At 54.7% G+C, this 24,153-nt stretch overlaps 1 protein-coding gene across 1 annotated transcript in view; it reads left to right on the top strand.

Annotated features, from left to right (window-relative positions):
- Cdh13 (cadherin 13) overlaps positions 1-24,153 on the top strand; it is an 854,075-nt gene that overhangs the window by 761,456 nt on the left and 68,466 nt on the right. The window contains exons 9-10 of the mRNA XM_078032736.1: positions 9,984-10,166; positions 14,689-14,942. Coding sequence (XP_077888862.1) covers positions 9,984-10,166; positions 14,689-14,942 — 437 coding nt within the window. The remainder of the gene's footprint in view (positions 1-9,983; positions 10,167-14,688; positions 14,943-24,153) is intronic.

Here is a 24,153-nt window from a genome sequence, read left to right on the forward strand (position 1 = left end):
GGTCACCCACAGACGGGGCGTGCAGGTGACAGGCTGATGACTGCACCCAGCGGAGCAGATGGGAGTCAGGCAGGGGTGGGGACAGGTGGACAAGGACAGAGGGGTAGGTGGGAGATGGAGGGACCACAGAGCCCAGCTCTTGAGCTCCTGAGGCCACCGTGATGACTGGCTTCGCTCTTCCTCAGACACCTGTCTGGGGGCAGGTCCTCCTGCCTCCTCCTGGGGGGACTTCACCTGACATCAAGGCACAGCCCATAGTCGGGAGCATCCCCCAGAGTTCAGCAAAGGAGACTCGGAGCAAGAAGTGCGGGTCAGCAGCAGGGACGGGCAGGGACCCCGGGACTCTGAGTAGGGCAGCCGGGCAATGGCAGGGTGGGCAGGCAGGGCAAGAAGATATGCAGACGTCAGGCCTCCCCGACAGAGAGCCGGCCAGCAGGCCTGGGCCAGGCAGATGGCTACCGGGGAGAGGACAGAGACCCAGGGAGCCTGTCTGTTCCACCAGAGAGTGGCAGAAGGACAGCTGGACATAGGAACGCAGCCCTTCTCAGACAGCCTTCCTGCCGCGGGGCGCTATGGGGGGCGCTGTGGCGGGGCGTTGTGGCTGGGCACTGTGGGGGGCACTGTGGCAGGGCTCTGTGCCGGGGCGCTGTGGCAGGGCTCTGTGGCTGGGCTCTGTGGCTGGGCACCGTGGCTGGGCACCGTGGCTGGGCACCGTGGCTGGGTGCTGTCTCCGGGCTCGCAGGAAGCAGGGTCTCACTGCTCCACTAGCCTCGTCCTCTGTCCCTTTCCATATCTTTCCCCCGGCTTCATGATGCTGCCATCCGAGCGGCTGAGTGGCCCTGGACAACCTCTGGCTGGCTCTGCGGCTCCAGTTTTCCTGGGATGGAAGAGCATAGCTCAAGGCTGCTCCACTGCCCTCCAGACAGCTGCTCCCAGGAATGCAGGTTCTTAGTCCCCTGCAAGAGCAACGCCGCCCCAGCCCACCTGCCTCCAGGAGCCTGGGACACAGAGCGAGGACCTGGGGCAGAGCCGGGGTCAGGGAGGCAGGCCTGGCACCACCTGAGATCCTGCCCCAGGAGGCGCTTCCTGGGATGGATTCACAGGAACCAGTGGGGAAGCCTCTGGATTTGGGTTCAGCTATAGCTAGAAGTTACGTGGACAGAGAAGGGACTCAGCTCCACGAGGGTGGGGACAATCTGCTCTACTGGTCCCTGAGCCCCCAGCACCCAGAATCACGCCTGGCACAGGCAGAGAGATGTGCAGCGGCTTTCACGAATCCCCGGAGAGAGCCACCTCTGTCCCTGGGTGACTCTGGGCTGCTGCCGCACAAACCAGAGGCTGCTGAAGGCAGGAATGAAGGAGGGCAGGGCAGTGCCAGGACCAGGTGCCCAGACTGCCCACGGGCAGCTCCTGAGGGCCACACCTGGGTCACGGGGATGGGATGTGAGCCATAGGCGTGTCGTGTGTGTATGTGTGTGTGTGTGTGTGTGTGTGTGTGTAGGGGTGAAATACACATCGCGCGTCATTTCCATTGTGATCGTTCTAGTAACACGTCAGAGTCCGTGTCTACAGGAATGTTTGCCACGTCACGCACCGTCACCGTCATCTAACTCTTGAACTCCTTCCACACCCAGCCACCCGGTACCCACCACACAGCCACTCCGCGTTCCCTCTGACCCTCGGCCAGCCGTAGACCAGCTTTCTCTCTGGACGTTCCTATTCAGGATATTTGAGGGAAACTGAACGATGGGATGGTGGAGGTCACACCGAGAGAGGACGCTGGTCAGCTGGAGGTGGGGGGTGGACACGAGGGCACGGAGGGCAAAGCCAGAAATGAACCGTGGTGCCGTTTTCGGGCAGAGGGGTGGAGAGGGAGGATGTTTTCTGTGGAGATGGAGGCTAGAAAGTCCCAGTTTTGACCCTGTGACATCCCGTCACAGCACCTGGGGTGGGCCTCAGTGGTCAACTCGAGCCCTGCTCTCGGCCCCAACAGTTCTCCTGACACGTCTGGGTCAGTTTGTGGAATACAGATGCCTGCCACCCCCCCAAAAATCACTTCTCCAGAAGTGGGGCCCCGGTCGTTTTTGAGGGTTTATTTTGTGTGAATCTCATGAGCTCTCAGGGTTAGGAGCACCTGATCCCCAAATCTCAGGTAAGCAAGTAGGGGCTCAGGGAAGTGGTGGGATTTACCAAGAACGTCCTCGCGAGTGAGAGGCCAGCCTGAGCCTGCCCCGCACCCGCAGAGACCAGACCCCAGAGTCCCCACGCTGCACCCCTGACAAGGCCGCTCCTCATCCATATTCAGATGTTTGTGGCCCCACATGGATCTCTAGAGAAAATTGCTTTCCTTCCAAAGCTGAACGACGTCCGATTATTTCAGTGAAAGTACAAGTGTGTTTTGCATTTTCTTTCATTTTTTTAAGAAGAGGAACTCAACCAAAAGATGCTCATGTCAGTGGAAATAAAGGGCCCAAGTCTGGGCTTCAGAGGAAACGGAACGAGGGAAAATCCGCTCCGTGGCTCTTATTTCTCTCTCACCACCTCATGTCACATTTACTCCATCGGCGCCCTAAGGCAGTGGTTTCCAAACTTCTTTTTAGCAGCAAAACTCTTCTCTTTTTTTTCCTAAATGAACTCTCGGGCAGGAGCTCTAAATAGACAACAGGAGAAAGGTGATAAAGACCTGGCTGTGTTCATGGATCAGGGCAGGGCTTGGTGCGCTGGGGGACCCCGAGGCCCCTCTCCCCATCCCTGGTTCCCAGGAGCGAGTTGGAGAGGCGGCGCCTCACTGGGGCACGCTCCTGTCAGCCGGCAGTGGCTTTCGTTTTGCTTTAAAGAGAAAACAAAAAAAAATGTCCGTGACTTGAGCCTGTTCTTCATGAACCCTGCGACTTTAGTTGCGCAGACTCACGTGTCTGTCTGGCGGAGTGAGGAGCCACAGAGAGCAGGAGGACAGCCATCAGACAGGGACAGACCGACAGGGCGTCCCCCTCAAGTCCCTTGCTCGGCACCGTCTCCGCGTCTAGAGCGGCCTGTGACCTGGCTCATGGGAAATACCTGGCACCAAGAGGGTGCCCCAGGACAGCAGGCGGGCGGGGGGCAGGCAGCGCCGCGCTTCCTCCTTCACACCTGAGAGCCGGGAGTTGGGGTACTCCTGGTGTCCCCTCTGGGCGGAAGGGGGCCACCGCTCAGCCCTCCACACCCAGAGCGGCCTTCCAGCCCAGGGTCACTGGGCTGATGAGAGGGGGTTTTAGCAGCCCCCGAGGCAGGGAGCCTCAGACCCCACCGCACCTCACACCCGTGAGTCGGTCCTGCAGGGTCAAGAGCCAGCCTTCCTGGGAGGCAGGGGTCCCCAGAGCACCTCCGGGGAGCCTCTTCCTCTGGAGTTGGTCCCCCTCATTACTTAGCTGCCTCGGCCCCAGGGTTTCGTGGCCCTCACCTGTTCAGGAAAGTGGGTGGCCTGAAGCCCTTAACGGGGGACACACTGGTTCCAGCAGGGACTGGGGGCGGAGTCAATTCCCTCTGCAGGCCCCTGAAGAAGACCTGTCTGTCAAACCCCCGGGGTCTCCAGCCGAGGAGGACCCCAGCGCCACGCTTAAGTCACACGGAGCGAGGGCGCCCTGCGGGGGCAGAGGCTGGCCAGGCTCACGCAGGGCCCTGGTCCACCCCAACCTGCCCACCATGGCAGGCCAGTTCAGCGCCTCCCTTCCCTCAGTAGGAAGAGAGAAGGCTGGTCACTCTTCTCCCTGAGACCCCGGGCAGGCACCAGGTGGGCTTCCTCCCGGGGTCTCCATCCTCCAGACAAGGTGACACCAAAGTGTGATGTGCCTCTCAGTCGCTCCCTTGATGGGAGGTGTGGCCGGGCCCTGGGGAACCGCTGACCTGGCTCTCAGGAGCTCACACCGGGGGCACCCCTGGTTGTCTGCTGGACAGCTCAGACTCCTGGGCCAAGTCCTGTTGCTCATGGCGGCTGCGGGCCTGGCCCGGCACTTCACGTACTCTTCCCTGGGTGAGCCCTCGCTCCCGGGCCTTGAAATCAAAGCTCTGGTGCCCGCTTTGGAGAAAAAATGTTCCTCAGGCCCTGGGCTGGGATGAGCTGGTGGTTCCTGAATGTTCTCCCCCCTGGTCCTACAGGTGCCTCAGGGCTGGCCACGTCTGTCCTGCCACAGGTGGCCGGGGGAAGACTCCCGAGGTCCACTCACCTTGAGCGGTGGCCCATAAGCAGCCTGTGACCTTAGAGAGCTCCAGGGCCCTGTGTGGCTCTGTGGTCAATCACCACTCGGAGCACCTCCAAGGCACCCTTAAGACTCAGAATGAACCATATTCACCTCTGGGCTGTGTGCTGTTAGAACTTAGAGATTGTGTTCATATGCTGTTCTGTGCCCTTTACGTAGACAATTAAATTCATAATATTTATAATAATATATATAAACTATTTTACAACATGCTACATGTAATATATATTTGTGTCTATATAAAATGTGTGTGTGTGTGTGTGTGTGTGTGTGTATAGATAGATAGATGGAGAGAGAGAGAGAGAGAGAGAGAACCCGAAAACATTACATGTAAGCTGAATACAAATGTTCTGCTTTCCTCTGAAACATATTGTTTTACTCTTCATCTTTGTATATGGTGTGAATGAGAGGGTCAAGATCCACTTTTCCCTACATGGACATCCAGTTGACCCAGCCCCATTGATGACAATGACCATTAGCTGGAAACTAAATCACATCTAGACATAAAGGCATCCATAATGGCCCCAGATCAGCCTGGGCTGTACAGCAGTGAAGGAAAGCATTTCAGAAATTATACAAGCAAGAGCCGGGCACAGCGGCAGACACTGTAATCCCAGGGGCTCAGGAGGCTGAAGCAGGAGAATCACAAGTTCAAGGCCAGCCTCAGAACCTTAGTGAGGCTCTAAGCAATTGAGCAAGACCATGTCCCAAAATAAAAAATATTAAATAAAGGACTAGCGATGTGGCTCAGCACCCTTGGGCTCCATCCCTAGTACCAGAAATATCTTTTTAATTATAGAAGCAAACGGTGGGGATACATCACAGTGTGTGCGACATAAAAAGAGGGAGACACCCACTAGGAAAGGCCATCCCTTCACTGACCGCCCCACTTCTCACGTGGTGGACTCCCCAGCGTGCCATGGGCACCTAATGAGCACCTGCGAAAACGGGTTCTTGCATCTCTTTGCAGAGCTGAGGGCTCCTCAGGGACTAGCTGGCCCAGCTGACCTTCTGGTGGGGTCACTGCAGGTAGCTTTCCTCGCCTTGGCCATAGCGAAGAGCCGCTGTCAGAGCAGGACAAGAGTGCGCAGGGATGCAGCCTCGGGGACCCGTAACCAGAAGAGCCCTTCCATGGGGTCCAGGGAAATCAGGACACATTCAGATAACCACGCCACGAGGTGTTTGGTGAGGAGACGGGAAGTCACGCTGGGAGCCGTGCTCTCTTACTTGTTAGTAAGAATTCCACGGGATCCGGAGCAACGTCTATCCCCACTGTCATTGCTAAGACACGGACCCCTTGCTGCAGATGCCCGGCTGCGTGCCAAGCCCCTTAACTGTAATGTCGCGTTTATGTCACTCACGGTCCCTACGGGCCCCACCGACCTGCCGCAGAGGGTTCACTCTTCCGATAAGCCCCGTCCTTGATGTAAACGCAGTCTGCCGGAGGCCTGGAAGCTGTTGTGAGCTGGATTTCCCGCAGTCTCGGCCCTTTTATCCTGGCAGACAGAAATCCAGTTTAGAAATCTTTCCTGGGCCTCCTCTTTTAATTCCCAAAGTCAGTTCCCAGATGACCACACCAAGCTTCTCCAGCTCAGCTCGGTTCTCTGTGAAACCTCAGGGTCCATGGCTCCTGCCCCTGGGCCCCCGCAGGCCAGCAGGCGAGCTGGCCCACGTCCAGCCCCTTAGAGGCATCTGCTGACCTTCCGCACTCGGCTTCCCAGGGGAGCCTTCCTGTGTGTGCCCTCCCTCGTGTGGGAGAAAATCCAGTTCCACCTCTCCCTGAAGATGACCTCTGGGCTGGTCCATCATCCCTAATGACCCTCATGTAACTCACCCCATCTTTTCAAAGAAAGAAGGAAATAACTCTGAACTGAAGGAGCTCATGAGCTTCAACACGCCTCCCGAGCCAACGGCCCACAACCATTGTACAAAAATAAGTTTTACGCCTGGTATTTGATTTGCCACATAGTTTAACAGAAAAGTAACTTTGTCTATTTTTTTCCAATTAAAGGAAGTAATGTTACGATCAATAATTCCTCTACTCTGCTTTGGTAAATTAATGTCTGCCTATTGTTTTTAAATCACAAAGTGAACGTTGCTATAGAAATGTAAAATGGTACTATTTCATTTTAATCTATTTAATTTTCCATTCTTGAATTACATAATGGGGTTAAAACATTGAATAGAATTAATAGAATGAGTATTTAATTAAGCAATAATGAGTTTCTAAATGGATGCTCAAAGAAACTAGCTTTATAGTTTATGCAAGAATCAGATAATGGTCTTAACAAAGACCATAATAATTGTGTTGAATGTTTTCTATATTTAAAGATTTTTGGGTTTTTTTTTCTGAATTCTCTCAGGAGTAGATTTAAACAAACCCAATTCCTTGATTAGGCTCCACTTTGCTTTCAGGGTAGATTCTGAGTGTCTTTCCCAGCCATCCAGTCCCTGCACTAGAGATGCCATAGGCCACCTTTGCCTCCTGACATCAAGCATCCCCCATGGTCCCCCGCGTTCCACCTGGACTCTCCTTCCTTCTGCTCTGTGAACACACAGGCCCTCCTGCCACCCGGCCTCCGCTCTGCCACCCGGCCTCCGCTCTGCCACTCGGCCTCTGCTCCTGCCACCCGGCCTCTGCTCTGTGGGTCCAGATGCCTCGAAGGCTCTACCCTCCTCCCCTCCTAACTCCTCCTCTTCTTTCAGTTCTCAAAGAATTTTCCCGATGATTCTTCTCTAACCAGGTCGGGTACCTGCCCCCACCAACACACACTGTACAGACCCCTGGAGAACCCTGTGATTCTTCCTGAGCAGTGAACACAGTCTGTAATTATCTATTAGTTCATACCTGTCTCTCCTTCCAGCCCATAATCTCCATGAGAAAATATACCACATCTGCTTTATTTACTAGTGTATCCCTAGATGGATGGATGGATGGATAGACAGATGGATGGGCAGAGAGAAAATGGATAAATGATGGATGAATGGATGGAGGATGGATAGATGGATGGACAGATGAATGGATGGATGGATGGGTGATGGAGGACGGCATGGATGATATGTAAATATGCCAACGGACCCGTTACTACCTCTAAGGACACATGAGGGCCACGGTACACCCTTCTGAGATTTCCTAGAACATTGCCACCTTGTGTTCTCTGCCAGCCCCTTTGGCTACAGACATGAAAACCTGTGTCCTGGGAGCAGCTGCCCAGGAGGGTCTCACAAACAGGGCTGAACTTTGGTTTAATCAAGTGGCTGGCTCACCCGTTCGCCAGCTCTTCAGGCCCAGTGGTGTTGGGCGCCAGCCTGTGTGCTGTTGAGGCTGACAGGTCATCAGGCACCATGACCCACTACTAGGTCCCTCACACCACAAAAATGTGATTTTTAAAGCCCATGAAAATCTATCATGGTAGGAGGGGCCAGTGAGCGCGAACGGCCTGGGGTCAGAGTCAGTTCTGCAGGCGCTGTCCTGGAGAGCAGGGTGACCAGCCCGCCCTGCCCTCGAGCATCAGTGACTTGCCACAGCCTGGCTCCTGTCTGACTTTGTCCTTTGGTGTCTTCTCAGTCCTCTGTCCCCATGCAGCAGCCCCCTGTGAGAAGCTGCAGACCAGCCAGGAGGGGGCAGACAGAAAGCTCCACCGGCCTCACCCTCCTGCCTAGGCCACAGGGCACTCCTCTGCGTGGACAGCCATCTTCTCACGGTGCTAGGGCGTAACTGGGTTACCACGGGCTGGTGGTTCCCGGCACCCTCTAGTCCCGTACACCAGTCCCACCAATGGTCTGCCCCGTTTCCTAAGGAACAGGTTCAGAAAAGCCACGAGGACAGGTTGTGAGCCCACGTCCATGGCCATCAGCAGGGACGAGCTCTGGTTCCCTGGCGCTGGCTACAGTCGGGGCTGGGTGACTGGCCTGGGCAGTGGGCATCTTGAGGGGCCTCGGAGCAGAATTGGTTGAAAGCAGAGATTCTGGAATCCAGGAGACCAGGTCTGACCTGGTTCACACAGGACTCTGGGCCAGAAAGCCTCTTTCTTCTTTGGGCAATCGTCTTCATCGGCATCTGAAGGGAAGGTCGCAGGCGTTTCTCCAAGGATCCTGGACCCAGCCCCCTTCCTGCTGAGCCAGCAGTGCTGCAGGCCCCTCGGCCCAGGCTCAGGCCTCCTGCCACCCAGAAGGGAGGGCTTGACACCCGCTTGACCTCCTTAGACTTGGACTCTGCCACCTTTCTCACCCTGGATGGTGTGTTAGAATTATGTGGGCAGGTTCAGAGAACAGGGGCTCCCAGGCCTTACCCCGGCCAGCTGGGCTGGAACAGGACCCAGGCATGTCTTTAAAGCTCCATAGAAAATGTCCATGTGCAGTCAGGGCTGAGAGTGCCTGGTCTGGTTTTCCAGCTCCAGAACTCTGTGGGTTTTTGAGAGCAAGAAAGGACAGGAGCCAAGGCCACCGTGCTCAAACAGGGATCGGAGGGACCCGACCGAGGTAGCTCCTGCTGGAGCCGTTCCCTGTGACCGCGTCCTCAGTGCCCTGCTGGCCCGCTGTTTTGCATCCTGTGACATGTTCTGGAGCGTCCCAGCTCCCTGTCCTGGCAGACAGGCAACTCCCTCAGGTTTGCCGAGGAGTGATAGATACATTAGTTCCCATCCCACCCATCCCCCAAGGCGTCAAGATGGGGCTCCTGATTAATGATTTGTTAGTCGATTAATCGGTGGCTGCGTTTGAAACCTCATTTCTCAAATGACTTCTCTTTGAACACCAGGCCTTTTTGACGTCTTCTTACTATCTCCAGATTCACTTTGCTCCTAATTAAAATTCCAAGATATTTCTTCTTGATGTCAGCTTATTGGTATTACTTGTTTATAAAATATTTGCAAACAGATTACTGTTCACCTGTCGTGCGTCAGAGGGAAGCAGCAGAACAATGCTTTATGCTTCTGACTCAAAGGAAATGTGTTGATGACAGCTCATGGAACCCTCCATCGAGGAGAAAGCTAATCTTTCATTGATTGATTGATTTCCCCCACACCTACTGGCAGCAAGCTTGGGAGATGTACTACAACAGAAACACAGGAGGGGCAGGCCTGCAGACCGCGGCGGGGCTCTGCTTCCACAGCAAACGGCTCCCCAGCCACGTGGGTGGTGGGCAAAGGGCTGGGGAGCAAGCTGCTTCTCTTCCTCAGAGGGAAGGGCAGCTGCAGCAGGGGCTCTGGAGCCAGACCCTGGCCTGAGCCCCAGGCCCTCTGCTGGGAGTCCTGGCCTCGGCTGACCTGGTTGTGGAGTGTGGGCGGGGCTGCAGGAATCGGAGCCCGCAGGAGCACCTGATGGCTCACGCTCTTGTTCAACGGCAGAGCCGGGGGCCTGGCCGTTCCCTCCATGTGGAGGCTCAGGGACCAAGGTCCCCCCATGGCTCCCTCTCCCTGGGGGCCTCGGGCTTGTGAGCACTCAGGCAGGCAGAGAAGAAAGAGCACAGGCAGGGGCTCCACGTCTCCTGTCCTCCTGCCCAGCCCGGCGTATTTCCACCCACGTTCTATGGGAGAGAAGTTAGTCTTGTGACCTCACCTAAGTTCAAGAGGGGCTAGAGGTGCCGCAGAGCATCTTCCGAGCCATAAGCCTCCCGTGTTATATCATTTGTTATTAAATGAGGTGATGTGGGGCGTCCCCAGTACCGTGCATGCGGGCGGGCTCCACACAGGGCCTTTGCTGTGTACTCTTCAAAATAGTGACAGTCACCATCTCCTTGGTTTGCAGTTTCAAGCCACAGTGGAGGAAGGAGCTGTGGGGGTCATCGTCAATCTGACGGTGGAAGACAAGGACGACCCCGCCACGGGCGCGTGGAGGGCTGCCTACACCATCATCAACGGAAACCCAGGGCAGAGCTTCGAGATCCACACCAACCCCCAGACCAACGAGGGCATGCTCTCCGTCGTCAAAGTAAGGCTCTGTGACGCGGCTGCAGGGAGCAGGGAGGGCGGGTGGGACCCTGGAGAAGACCATAGACAAGGCCCACTCTCTTCCTCGAGTTCACAGAGCAGAGCGCTGGTGGCCCTCGGGAGCAGCTGGGCCCTCGACAACATAAGCCAGCACCCTGGATCTCCTGTTTTATCAGTTCTGGAAAACCCAAAGTCAGCTGTGACTTTAAGGAAGCCAAACTTACATTGAAATGCAATTCTCAGTAGGTTTGCCCCTGGGTTAGCAAAGGATGGGCCAAAATGGAACCTGCAAAGGCTCTGTAAAGCGCTGTGCTCCGGGTGTGAACTGTTGTGTTTCATCTTCATCTTTCTTAGCGAGTCTCCATTATTGTCCTAGAAACAAATGCGTAACGGTTCTAAAGGGCAGGGCTTTGAGGAAGCTGCCGGCAACCAGCAGAGCCACCCTCTCTCTGGCTCAGTGGAGAGGAAGGAGGAAGAAACTCGACCCCAAGAACCAAGCCCTGTGTGTGGTCATGCAGAAGTGTCCCCGCGAGGGACGCTGCACAGAAGGGGCCAGGCAGGTCCCCTGCAGTTTTCAAGCTGCTCCACTGACTCTGGGAAGACCCAGGGCCAGTTCCTGCCAGAGCCCAGGCCTTCCCCGGAACAGAGCCTCTTTCCTAGTAGAGGCCACCATTGGCCTCCAAAGCAGACAGGAAGTGTATTTGTAGTATTTGCAGAAGCAGCGGGCAGAGCAGAGACCTCGCCCCCAACTCCCTGTGTGCCGGCACATCCGCCTCAGTTTCCCCATCTGCAAAGGAGGGTGGTGGTCCATCAGACCTCTTGGGCGGTTGTCTCAGTGCGTTGGTAGTGCTTGACGGAGTGCCTCGGCCTGGCCGCGTGTACAGAACAGACATTTACTGCTCACGGTTCTGGAGGCCAAGGTCGAGGTGCCGCAGACTGTGTCTAGCCAGGGTCTGCCTTCTCGTCGATGGAGCTTCCTGCGCTGCCCTCACATGGTGGAAGAGGCAAGGCCGTCCTCTGGAGCCTTGTGCAGCAGGGCACTAATGCCATCGTGACCTAATTACCTACCAGTGTCCCCACCTCCCCATGCCCTTAAACTGGGAAATAGCATTTCAACATACGAATTTGGGGTGGCCACACACATTCAGTCTATGGCAGTTGTGAGGACTTCAAACGTTAGTACGTAAAATGTTCAGAACGGGGACTACTACTCAGTCTGTGTCAGTTTCCTGCTGCTGCTACAACAGATGACCACAAATGTGGTGGCCAGTTTTTTTAAAGCATGCATTTATTATCCTGCAGTTGTGGAGGTCAGAAGTCCAACGAGGGTCAGATGTGAGCAGGGCTGCTGCCTTGGGAGGATCCCGGGAGACAGCTCCTTGCCCTTTCCTCTTCTAGACCCTGTCCCAGCCAGGCTGCAACCCTAACGCCCGCAGTGCAGCACCTTCAGGTCCCTCTCTGGGCCCTCTGCTTCCTCTCTAGCCCTTCCTTTCCCACCACTGAATCTCCTGCTTCCTCCTCCTTGGCCCTCCTTCCTGGCTCTTCCTCCCACTCTGTGACCCTTTGGGTCCTCTGGACCATCTGCGACTGCCTCTGATCCCAAGGTCTCGGATCCCATCCGTCCTTTTGCCATGTAAGACCCGTGTACAGGGCTCTGGGGTTGGATGTGGAGACCCTGGGGGTCATTCTGCCCTCTGCAGAACCCTATCAACAGTGGCACCAGCTGAGCTCCACACGGTGGCTCCAGGGTCCTGCCCCAGAGAATGACAGATCTCAGACCCTGTGGCCTGTTCAGGTGCCCCCCTCCCCCCCCCCCCCCGCCCTGCCCTGCCCTTTTCAACCGCTGGCCTTCCCACTTCTCCAGTAACAGACAGCAGAGTTGTCAGGAGACGCTGCCTGCGCTGCGGGGCACATTCAGAGCTGAGACAGTCAGAGAGTAGCTCAGCCCGGCCGTCCTCCACGCTTGCCCTCAGGCGACTTCCCAACCCTGCAGAGGACGAAACCCAGGTAGACACCCCCTCCATGGTGATCTGCTCCCCCACGAGTGCTCGCTAGGGCTCCAGGAAACATTAGCGCAGCGGAGGAGCGCTCTCTCCCGCCCTGCCTCGTCCACAGCCAGGTCTCAAATGGGCCCAAGCAAGAATTCCCCGAAACACTAGTCCAAGGCAGGCTCCCAGGCAGGTGCACCGTGACTCTGAGATTCCTGGGGCACACCCCTAGGTCCCTGGGGGGCTCCATCAGCACACCCTCCCTCTCTGCAGACTGTGGCGGGAGGGACCCGCGGAGGCCAGGCCTCACCCTTTACCCTAGACTTCCTTTGCTTCAGAAGGAGGCTGCAGACAGGAATCAATAGGAAAGGAGGAGCACCCCTGCTTCTCAGCACACCTGAGGCAAAACCAGGACGACTTTCTAAAGAAGCAGAGCTGGCCATGCTCTCTGATGCCCTCCTTCCTGCCCAAGACTCCGTGAAACTGTTAGGAATGCTTTCTGCTGCAAGTCCCAAGATGCCAGACCAACAGTGCCTTCAGTTATAAACAAAATCTAGGAATTTTCCTAATTGGATAAAAGTAGGCCAGTCCAGGATTGACTGGCAGCTCAAGGTGTCAGAGAACCAGAAGAGGGTTACCTTAGTTGCTTTGGGCATTTTCCTCATGAACATAAAATGGCTGCCAAAGACCCAGGCATCATATCTTCCCTTGGCTATGAAACAACCAGAGAAATGAGAAAGCATGTTCTCCTATGTCCCTCTCCTCTTGCCAGAGAAGAAAATTCTTCTCCAAGGGTCCCTCAGCCAATTTCCTCTTATGTTTCATTGACAAGGAACATATATATAGCTACCCTTAGTGAAGGCTGAGCAGGTCCAAACCTGGCCTTTTGGCCTTTGCAGTAACAGGTGGGCCAGGGAGAGGGGGTTGGTAACGGCTGGAGGGCAGTCACCATGAGCAGGTCTGCCCTGGCCAATCTGAGGTCCAGCATACGGATGAGCTAACGGGAAGCTGGTGTCTGGGGCGTCCAGCTTCCCGCCCAGGCTGAATCCTGGCAGATGAAGACCCGTTTCCCTTTAACCTCTGGTCCAGAGCACCCTGACCTGGTTTGTAGACCTATCCCTGACTGCCCCAAAGCTGTCCTTCCATTGGAGTGGAATCCACCCCGCATTTGAGGTCTATTTGCTTCTCTATCCTCAGAGAAGGAAGCATCCGGAAAGTGCCCTGTCATGGGCTGGGAAACCACAGTTGCTTCACCTCTGAACCTTCCCCTGCCGGGCAGCTGCCTGGGTCCTCCGTCCCTCTGAGCGTGGGACACCAGCACTGCACGCAATAGCTGTAATTATTTATTATGAAAAATAATGTAATGTCTCTAAAATAACTGGCTCGGTCTGCAGGACGCGATTTAGGACTCTTGTGCCACCCTCTCTCTGCCCACTGGCCTGGTCCCTGTGGCTGCCCTTCTGCTGTCCTCCTTAATGGGCTGCCAGTCAACCCCCTGGCTCTCGTGCATCGTGTCCTCCTAGAGAGCAACCCACTGCCTCCTGCAGCCTGGCCCCAATGAGCTCCCTACTTGCTTTTCCGTGGATGGACCTGAGAAAATAACCGTCCAAGTGACAAGTTTATCCTGGTCTCACCTAAATGTGTCCCCATGCACACTCAGTCACCGGAGACCCATTCTGGAAAATGTCACTCTCACTGCATCGTGGGACTCCTGTGATGTTTGGTCCCCAGGGCTGCCGCAGGGCTATTGCTTGCGATGGTTTCTTTGTGCATCTGACGCGGCCCACCCAGTCGCCAGGGAGGCGTGTGCCACCAAGGACCTTTGCAAAATCACGGGGAGCGGCCCTCCTCAGGGGCAGCCGTAAGTCGGCAGAGGGCAGGACCGTCATCACTGTGTAGGGCTCTGCTGGCCTCACTGTGTTTCTGGCCTCTCTGTCCCCTTTCCCAGTAAGTGGTCATAGAGCCCTGGCATCCTGGTGACAGCTGAAAATGTCCCCACACGTTTTCCACACCTCCGAGGGGAAAGGGCCCAGCGTCCTGGTTCACATGCCCAGATTCTCCGTTCTTTTCCCTCCGGGGCTCCCGAGGAGAGACTGTCACCTGGAGGTGATGTAGAGGCCGAGCCTTAGCCTCCAGGGCAAGGGGGAGACACATTAAGGCAGCCCTGGTTGGCCTGTTGGTTTGGTCCGGTGTGTGATGGAGACAGGGCGCTTGCTCTCATCACCCAGCCCCGCAGGCGTCGGGACTTAGAGGTTACAGGCAGGAAGCTCTCGATGCCTGCGGAGGCAGGAGGGAGGCGGGGCCTCAGGCTGGAGACAGGTATGGCCCGTCATTTCTCCATCTGAGCCCGTCGACCCTGCCGGCCTCATTTGGTATCTCCGTGTTTCATTTTCTTAAAGAAGACACTCAAACTGCATAAGACCCAGGCCCCAAAGCCCAGGTCCCTCCCTGCGCTCACAGGATGTGGGGGGCTCTGTGGGGAGCTGTCCACCCTCGCGGCTCGCGCAGGTCCTGACCCTCCCGTCTGCCTTCCAGCCCCTGGACTACGAGATCTCCGCCTTCCACACCCTGCTCATCAAAGTGGAGAACGAGGACCCGCTGGTGCCCGACGTCTCCTATGGCCCCAGCTCCACGGCCACCGTCCACATCACCGTCCGGGATGTCAACGAGGGTCCAGTCTTCTCCCCGGATCCCATGATGGTGACCAGGCGGGAGAACATCTCCGTGGGCAGCGTGCTGCTCACGGCCAACGCCACCGACCCCGACTCCCTGCAGCATCAGACCATCAGGTGGGTGTGCGCTCGGGCCTGCAGACGGGGCCACTGGGCCTCTCCTCCCCGCTCGGGAGTTGGTAGCCAGGAGCAAAGCGCCACTAAATGAAGCCTGTGCGTGATCTGGCCAAGCAGGGACAGTGGCAATGAGGAGCCTGTGGCTGGTGGAACCAGGGGACGGGCTCTGTGCGAGCAAAGTCCCCACCCCTGACTCCAGCACAGGAGAAGAGTGGCCTCAGGGCTGTGTCCCCACAGGACCATTCAGTTCTGCTGGCACCAGGGCCACTCCCTGAGGGAGAGAAAGGGGCCACGCAGGTGGCACTGCAGAGACCAGGCCTGCCTTGCCCTCACCCGGAAATGGTGAATCAGACAGGCTCACGGCTCGCTCAGGGCTACCCGGCGCAGTGGCCGAGGGGTGGGGCAGAAAGGGGCCATCTGCCATGCCCACGGCCCCTTCTGCTGAACGCTGGTTGACTCAGAGCTGTCAGAGGAAGGCACAGAGGTTGCCTGCTACCTCCAAACGCAGCAGCGCAGCCTCAGGGTCGGCCCGGGGTTGGAGGCGGGGCAAGGTGGCAGAAATGCCCTCTTCATTTCTTAGGCTCTGCCTGGTGCTTGGACAGCAGGTGTTTGGTAATGAGATTTAATTAAGTGGTCGTTACTACGGTGTTTTCAATGTCAGCAAATACAAGACGCCCTCGCAGGGACATCTTTTCACAAATCAGCATTTGTGCGGGTCCAAATGTGCGCTTGCCCCTGCCAAAGTTACTGCCTTTCCCTCCCAGATCTGACCTTGGCCTTCTGTCAGCACAAAGGATCAAACACACACACACCCTGATAAACATGCGTCTGGTTTCCCTGACTTGAATACCTGTGGCACAGTCCCCGGTCTGTCGGCCGCTTTCCTACCACTGAGCAAGCTGCAGGGAAGATGAGTGTCCCAGCCCTGAAGAGCATTTGTCTTTACAAGGAAACTTCCCGAATGCCAGCTGAACTGGATAATGGTGCGCAGTAATACCCAAGGCCAAATCCTATAATAACTCGAATCTGAAACAGACGGTTTTCCTCCTTGCCCCTCCCCACGGCCTGGTCTCTGGCAAAGGAAACGTGCAATTTAAACATCAAAGAGAAGGTTTCCTAAGCACTTAGACAGGGAGCCTGCAGCCTAACTGCACGGAGCTGGGTGAATGTAGGGCGCCCCCAGGGGCTTAACGGTGGTTTGTGTTTCTACAATAGGAGGCGAGCAGGCGACTGGGGGGAAATGAGTGGAAATGGGGTTGGTGTGGCCAAGCCTCCTCTGTCCCGCTGTCACCACTTGGAATACTGCCCAGAGTGGCAGGGTTCACGGGAAGGGGCGGGGTGGGGGGTCTGGGACACAAGCCACAGGTCCCACTGAGGAGCAGGGAGTGGACAGGTGGGTCGGTCTGGGTTCCCTGATTGAGACGAGCTCTGCTCACTTGGAAAAGGGCCATTTGGCCAGAAGATTCTAGGATGATGATGAGGAACCAGCTTGAGACAGCACAGGAACCAGGCCACCACCCAGGCTTCAGGTGACAGGCGCTGACAGGCTGGCAAGAAGTCGGCCTTGTTTTCCATCCTGAGCGCCGACCATCCTGCTACTCACAGCTACTCCTCTCTTTACCCCTCCCTTGCTGAATATTTACATTGTTTCCAATGGTTTGCAACAGTTTTAAAGACAGTCACATGCCTGTAGCTACACTGTTTAATGCATCACTGATTTCCAGAAGATAAGCCCCTGAAAATCATCTACTGGGCAAAAGCACTGATACTGTTATCTCCTTGGACGTGTCCAGAGTCCTTTGGATTTGACACCTAGGCAGTCAGATCTACATTTTCCCTTATGATTTCTGCACAGATGTCATGGTTAGAAGTCCTCTGCTCCAAGGCCACCTAAATATCGATGGGTCTAAAACAGTTGGCAGCCACGCCCTGTGCTGTCGTGCACAGTGATGGGTGGTGGTCAGACCTGCTCACCTCTCGGGCTGGGACGGTCCTCCAGGGACGCAAGGCAGGAGGGGGCACCCCCAAGGACACTTCAGTATCTCAGATGAGGAGTGGACCTGTGCGAGTTAGAGAGGGCAGCGTGGCGGGAGCTATGCCAAGACAGAAGGGACGCGGTGTCTGCTCCTCATCAGACCAGGGTGCCGTGGCTAAATGGGGCTGGAGGGAACTTGAGAAGCCCCTGCGTTGCTGGCCCTTCCCCCACCTGTTGGTTTGGTCACACTGGGGACTCCGGCAGCTAAAACCTTCTGAACAGCCTCAGAGGACTCCTTGCATCCTCCCAGTAATCAGGGATTCTGTGGAGGCAACCAAGTAGCAATTCCTATTCCAAAACGTCCTCAGAACTCATCGTGCAGGGCTTGGTAAACAATCCCGCGCCGGGCAGACCTCTGCCTGCACGCTGAATATGTAAGATGTGTGTCGAGGAGAAATATTGTTCCTACCAAGTAAAACCACATACTGCTCGGCACTGCTTTAGAGAGGGCCATTCATCCAGGAAGCCCTGCCTGGGCGTGTCAAATGCTGCATATGTGGGAAATCAGCTTTGGCTGAGTATAACAGGAAAATCCAAAACGACAGAGACGCAGAGAAGATCGAGTCTGCATTTTACTCACATAAAATAAGTGCAGTGTGGAGTGGCACCCAGGCCTGGCATGGCAGCCCCACGGTGCCAATGGAAGGCCAGAGTCCTTCTTGCTCCACTTCTAGGCTGGTGCCCCCTGCTTCATGGTCAGCTGTGGTTGCTGATGCTCCCACCTCCACATCTGCTTTCCAGAAAGCAGGGTGGGAGAAAGAGGAGGGAGGGGGCCCTTCCAGTCTTTTAAGGAGACTTTCTCAAAGCTGTCCACATTTCCATGTCCATTTTCGTTGGCCACAATTGGTCGCAGGACCACACCTAGCTACAGGAGTTATGGGGAAATATGGTCACTTGACTACAATTCGCAGCTTTTAAAATAGGCTGTTACTAAAGCGGAGTGGGTATTGGGAGGCGACGAGTACTTGCTGCCATGCGGAGTGAAACTTTCAGTTAAATTAAAAACTGGAGGGTCAATTTGTTTAATGAGTAAGTAATGTGTGACTAAGCTTTCTGTTACTATAACAAAACACCTAAGATAATCAACCTTAAAAAAGGGAGAGGTTCCATTTGGCTCACTGATTCAGACGTTCCTGTCCACAGTCGGTTGGCCTTATTGCTTTGGGCCCATGGGAGGCTGCACATCATGGGGCGTGCATGGCAGAGCAAACTGTCACCTCTTGGCAGCCCAGAGGCAGAGAGAGAGAAATAGGAGGAGCCAGCATCCCCACAGCCCTCCAAGGGATGCCCCTGGTGACAACCTGCTGTCCACCAGGTCCCAGCTCCTAACTCTCCCTGCCTTCCTGTAACTGCTTGGCCTTGGAGGACACTTATCCAAGCCAGAGAATTTAATATATTGTGTTTTTGCACAACCAAAATAGCAGATCATTGTGATGGGGGAAAAGCACAAGGCTGATAGCTCTCCGTTCGCTCCATCATTGAGTGACACCAAGACCCCACTGGGGGCCTGACCCTTGGTTGGGTGCCACGAAGTCACTGGTGGAAGAAATGGTCTAGGTCCAAGACCCCAGGGGGCTTGCAGCCACAAGACCAAGCACCATTACTACAAGTGGAGACACCCCAAGGAACGGGGGGGGGGGGGGGAGGGATGAAGAGCAGAAAAAAGAAAAAGTTAATGAATAACCAAATTCCTTATATCCTAACAGCGCCAGCAGGTTGGATTCACTATTTGCCAAAGTATCTTTATTCGCAAACTGTGTGTATACCTCACCTTGCAAGAACGTCTGCATGGGTACCAGAGAAATTGTGATTATTAATTAAATATTCTTTAGAGCCAAGTAATTTCAAAAGCAAAAATTTTTAAATCATTTCAAATTTTATGTAGAAAAAAAAAATACGCACTTGTGTTATGGTTTAGGTATGAGGTATCCCCCAAAAACACATGAGTGAGACAATGCAAGAATTTTTTATATATATACTGGGAGCTGAACCCAGGGGTGCTTAATCACTGAGCCAATCCCCAGTCCTTTTTATTTCTTATTTTGAGACAGGGTCTCACTAAGTTGCCTAGGACCTTGCTAAATTGCTGAGGCTGGCCTCGAACTTGCAATCCTCCTGCCTCAGCCTCCTGAGTCACTGTGTTGTAGGTATACACCACCACACTTGGCAATGCAAGAATTTTCACAGGGGAAAGGATTTGATGATGACAGGTATGACCTAGTGAGTGGATGATCCACTCATGTGGGTTAACTGTAGGCAGGTAGGTTGTGGCTGGAGGAGGCAGGTCCCTGGGGTGTGCCTGGGGGTTTATATTTTGTCCCTGGTGAGCAGAGCTCTCTCTCTCTCTTCTTGGTTGCCGTGTCTTGTGCCACTTCCCTGTGCCAGGCCCTTCCTCCACGACGTTCTGCCCGACCTTGAACCCACACCCATGGAGTTGGCGGACCCTGGACTGGACCTCTGAAACTATGGGCCAAAATAAACTTTTCTTCCTTTAAATTGTTCTGGTCAGGACCTGTGGGCAGCAGCACGGGCTGACTGAGATGATTTGGAATGTGGGCTCTGCTAGCACGTTGGATGTGATTTGGGCTGAGGCCATTACAGAGCGGGAACCTTCTTAGGACTCAAAGATGTTGAACAGCCCAAGCCCAGCGCCAGGCCCAGCAAGTGGCTAAGGCTGATATAGACATTATAGAGATGATATAATCTGCGTAGGACAGATTGATGGCAGCGGGGCTAGAGTGTCTGCGTGCAAACATTTTGTACATAAACAAACACAGGGTATGGTTGATTTTTTAATCCTTGAGTACTCACTAATGCCTAGCACCCATGGACACTTGGCAGAGGGCCTCCCCTCCATCTGGTGGGGAACCACCCAGGAGGGGGGCCTCGGCAGACAGACAGGCCGCTCGCTGCACGTCCCAGGTCCATGAAAGTCACATTAAAGAGTCATTTCCATCAGCCGGCTCTTCTTCCCAAGCCTGGGTCCAAATTGAGCCTATTCTTGAGCACAGAATATCTCAATCAGATCCAAATTAGCTACTCATCCCTTAGAAAGCTCCACCCTGCTTCGTCCTGAGCCCCTCGGGGCTCTCCTTTCAAGCCCCCCAACACCCCCCACTCCCCCTCGGGACTTGGAGCTTTTAGCCGCGCGGTGGATCCGTGCACGCATTCACACTGGCAAAGAATGCGACATTGAATAACAAAACTTCAGCCCAAAAGGTCTGACAAAATGCCCAATTTCGACTCCCGCTGGTCTTCCTGGACTCATCAAGTCCCCCTTCTTCAACGCCTTGTTTAATCTAATATTGGAGTCCTTTCAAAGAAAATCACAAAAAAAAAAAAAAAATGACGGGGAATTGAGTGGAAATGGCCACTGGCCGGCTGCAGGACATTTTATTCTGTACCTTCAAAGGCCTTTGGAAATAGAAGGCAAAAACCAGTTCCCTTGGAAATGAGCAACTTGTCATCGTTGCCATTTTGGGGAACATTAGGGCACAGATGTGCAGGGTCTGGCCTTTTACTGGGAGGGAGGAGGCCCCAACCCCCCAACCAGGCCTCAAAACCAGATTTAAGAGTCTAATCTGGGGCGACTCCCACCTTTAATTTTCATCAGAAGCTGAAGGCCAGATAATAGCATTTGTATCTGGGGAAATTAAGAGAAGCGCCTCCGCCCACCACAATGTATTATTAACACTTCGTCTTAATTAAATGTGGCGACTGACCTCAGTAAGAGGATTGGGGGTGAGGTCATTTTGCTGTTGTTTTTTAATGAGTTTAGATATTTCTTACTGGAGTCAACAAAGGCAGAGCTGGAAATGTATACGGATTGTTTACAGTGGCGCCCTTGTAATTTTTAATTAAAGTGATGTTCTTCCCCTGGAAGTTTATGGTGGCAATACATTTTATTGCCTGCTCCTCCGTGTGGAATTTTTGATTATTTATGTAAATGCGGTGGTGCCGCCGGCCCTCACACTCAGTGGTCAGATTTTCCGTTAGAAAAGTGCTGATGGGAACCGGAGTCTAATAAATTAAGCCACTGAATTTTCAAAGGCTGCCCATCTTCACGGGCTAAAATTAGAATCCTGCCTTTTATAATGGTCTGGAGATAAAGGTCTCCAACAATAAGGTCCATGGAAAGTGCTCAATTTGGTTAATACGAAACAGTGGACCATTTGAATAAACAGTTGAAGGGTTATTTTGGAAATCAACCAGCCTTTTAACATCTGTCTGCATACATTGTTACGAATTTGCCCGGGGGGCAGATTTTCATGGCTGAAAACTTGCTTGTGGATTGGCTTTATTTGAATATAATTGTGATGGTCCTTCTCATCAGCCTGAGAAATTAATTCTCAGAACCAACATAGAAAATAATGACAGACGTTAACATTGTTTCCTAGCCACTATTTTCTAAGCAGTTCAGTCCACTTGGCTTTTTTTCTATTATTATTTTTTGAAGTTTAGATGGACACAATGTCTTTATTTTTATTTATTTATTTTTACATGGTGCTGAGGCTCGAACCCATGCCTCCCACGTGCAGGGCAAGCGCTCCATCACTGAGCCACAGTCCCAGCCCCCACTTGGCTATCTCAAAGAAATTGTAATAAAGGCTTTGAAACAGAGGAGGATTGCTACCCGTGTGGCACGAGAAGGCACCCCTTCAGGACTGAGCAGAGGTCAGCAGGAGAGGGCAGGGGCCTTCTGTTACCTGAGTTCATCCGTCAATCACCAGCACCAGTGAGCTCCCCTGCTGGGGGGTCCCACGAGGAGCCGGTCACAGCCCTGGCCCCACTTCAGGCAATGACGCTGCAGGCCATGGGTCATGGAGCTGGCTCAAGGCATCTCACCCCCTCCAAGCTTGCTTTCCAAATGACTCGAAGCTGCAACTCCAGGTGATGAGAATGAACAATAGTCCTACCTGCGTCTAACTTAGGGTTCTCGCACTGTGTCCTAATGTGTAGCAGGGATCTCACGGTCAGCTCAGACCTTGTGTAGCTGGCTTTGGTCAGTCTCAGATCCCGGGGTGAAGGCTGCATATGTGACGTGGGGCCTCTGGGTTTGGGCTCTGATAAGGGAATCCATCTCTTCGTTCATTCATTCCAAAAGTATGTAACAGTGGATGCTTTGCCGGCCCCGGGCTGTGGCAGCAGAGGGAGCAGCTAAAAACATCTGTCATCACAGTGATCGTATTCCAGGGGGACAGAACCAGACAGGAGAACTGGTGACTAAAGGAGATGGCAGAAAGCAAGGAGGGTAGAGAGGAGGTGGGGTGTGTGACCCTAGGCAGAGGGCCAGGGCAGGCCTCCCTGGTGATGTGACACTTCAGTAGAGAACTGGAGGGAGTGGGGGGGGCAGGTCCTGGGGCACCGTGCTGGAGCTGGGGAGGAGGCCAGGCCCCTGGCTGAGCGCTGTGGGCACGGGGAGGCGAGGCCCAGGCCGGATCAGGGCTTCACTCGGAATGAGATGGTGGTAGAAAAGGGCAGGAGGGGTGGAGGATGGGGCAGTGAGGCCCGGGGGGTCTGCAGTGAGACCCGGGGTGGGGGTAGGGGGTGCTGCAGTGAGACCCGGGGCAGGAGAGGTGCTGCAGTGAGGCTGGCCAGAGGGGGTGGGCTTGAGCTTGGTGACAGCCATAAGGCAGCAAGCCGCAGGCAGTGCCGCGTAGCTTGCTGACCACTCATGGGGGGGGGGGGGGTGCGCGCGGGCGTGACAGAGAGAGGCTAACCCCAAGAGTGGCTTCATCTTGAACATCTGGGTGTCGGAGACAGGTGGCTGGCTGGGGAGAGGCAAGCGTGTGGGAGGGGCGTCTCCAGAGCTGCCTCTGCTCATGCCGACCTTGATACGGAAGGTGTGCTCAGATACCCAGGGGGTGCAGGCTGGAATCAGTGTTACCGCTGTTGACCGGTGACGAGTTCTTGCTCCCCGATGTTGAAGAATAACACCAAAGAAGCACGCCGAGGCAAGGCCAGAGTAGAGATTAGAAATTTATTAAAGGACAGAAGAAAAGACTTCTCCCAGAGGAAGAAGGGGACCCAAAAGGTGGAATCCAGTTGGCGGGCAATGTGTTCCCCTTTTATAGGTTTGGTGATGGAATGTAGGTTGGAAGGCCTAAGGGGTGGGACACAGGTGGGCCTAATTATCACCTTTTGGGGTGGGATTATCTCTGGGATGGGCTATTTCCAAATCTGTTGGGGCTGTTGGTTAACATTTCTTTGAGGTGGACTTTGGCCTAGGGCCTTTTCAGAACTTCATTAACATTCCATGAGTTGTCCTGTTTTCCCTGAGTCATTCCCAGCATGGCCTCCATTTTAGATTTCACTGGATATTAGACCCGATTTACCTAACTACACTGACTACCTAACTTTAAATCTGGCTTCAACAGCATTCAGGTGGACTCCCTGAGATTTTGAGATGGCCAGAGAGGGCAGTGAGGGTAGAAAGGACAAGAGCCCCCGGCTGAGCCCTGCCTGCTCACATCCAGAGGAGTGGCCCTGGTCGGCCCAAGGACTGCTTCCCAAGGACCTCTGGGCTGCAGGGACACACAGCATGTGCTGTTCTCAGGACAGGCAGCTGCCAAGGCAGCAGAGCCACCGTCTGTGCAGTCCCTGGACAGTGGACACCTCACTGGAGTGGGTCACCTGGGGGTCCTGGCCCCATTCCTCTCTCTGCCAACAGCATGGGGGGCCATTCCTTCTGGGTCAAAGGTGGCCACTGCCTTGAGCCACACTGATGGGCCAAGGCCACCATACAGCAGCCGGTACCCAGTGCCCACACACTGTGCTGCGCCATCTCCTCAGAGTCCACAGCAACCTGTCCTGTGAGGACGGCTTACAGATGAGGGCAGCAAAGCTTGGAGAGTCAGAAATGGCCCAGGGTCAGAGCGATCCACAGGCAGGAAGCCAGATTCAGAGACAGACCTCCTCCCCCTGCCCCTCGGCCTCCCAGCCCCACCACAGCCAGAGCGGCCGGCCCTCAGTGTCGGATGGCACAGGGCCTGGGACCTTGTGTTACCGGGTTCCTGTTTTTCCTAGTAAGTTCCACATTGCGGCGTTTTTATTTAGTCGGTGGTCCTTAAGTCTCTGCAGCTTTCCCACCGACGAGCACAGCAAGAATCTGCTGCCCGTCTGCCAGAGAGAGGAAGGAGCCCACGGAGGACGCTGAGCCTGACTTCTGGGGAGCAG

The sequence above is a fragment of the Ictidomys tridecemlineatus genome, chromosome 15 (genome assembly GCF_052094955.1).
Source record: "Ictidomys tridecemlineatus isolate mIctTri1 chromosome 15, mIctTri1.hap1, whole genome shotgun sequence".
Classification (NCBI taxonomy): Eukaryota; Metazoa; Chordata; class Mammalia; order Rodentia; family Sciuridae; genus Ictidomys; species Ictidomys tridecemlineatus.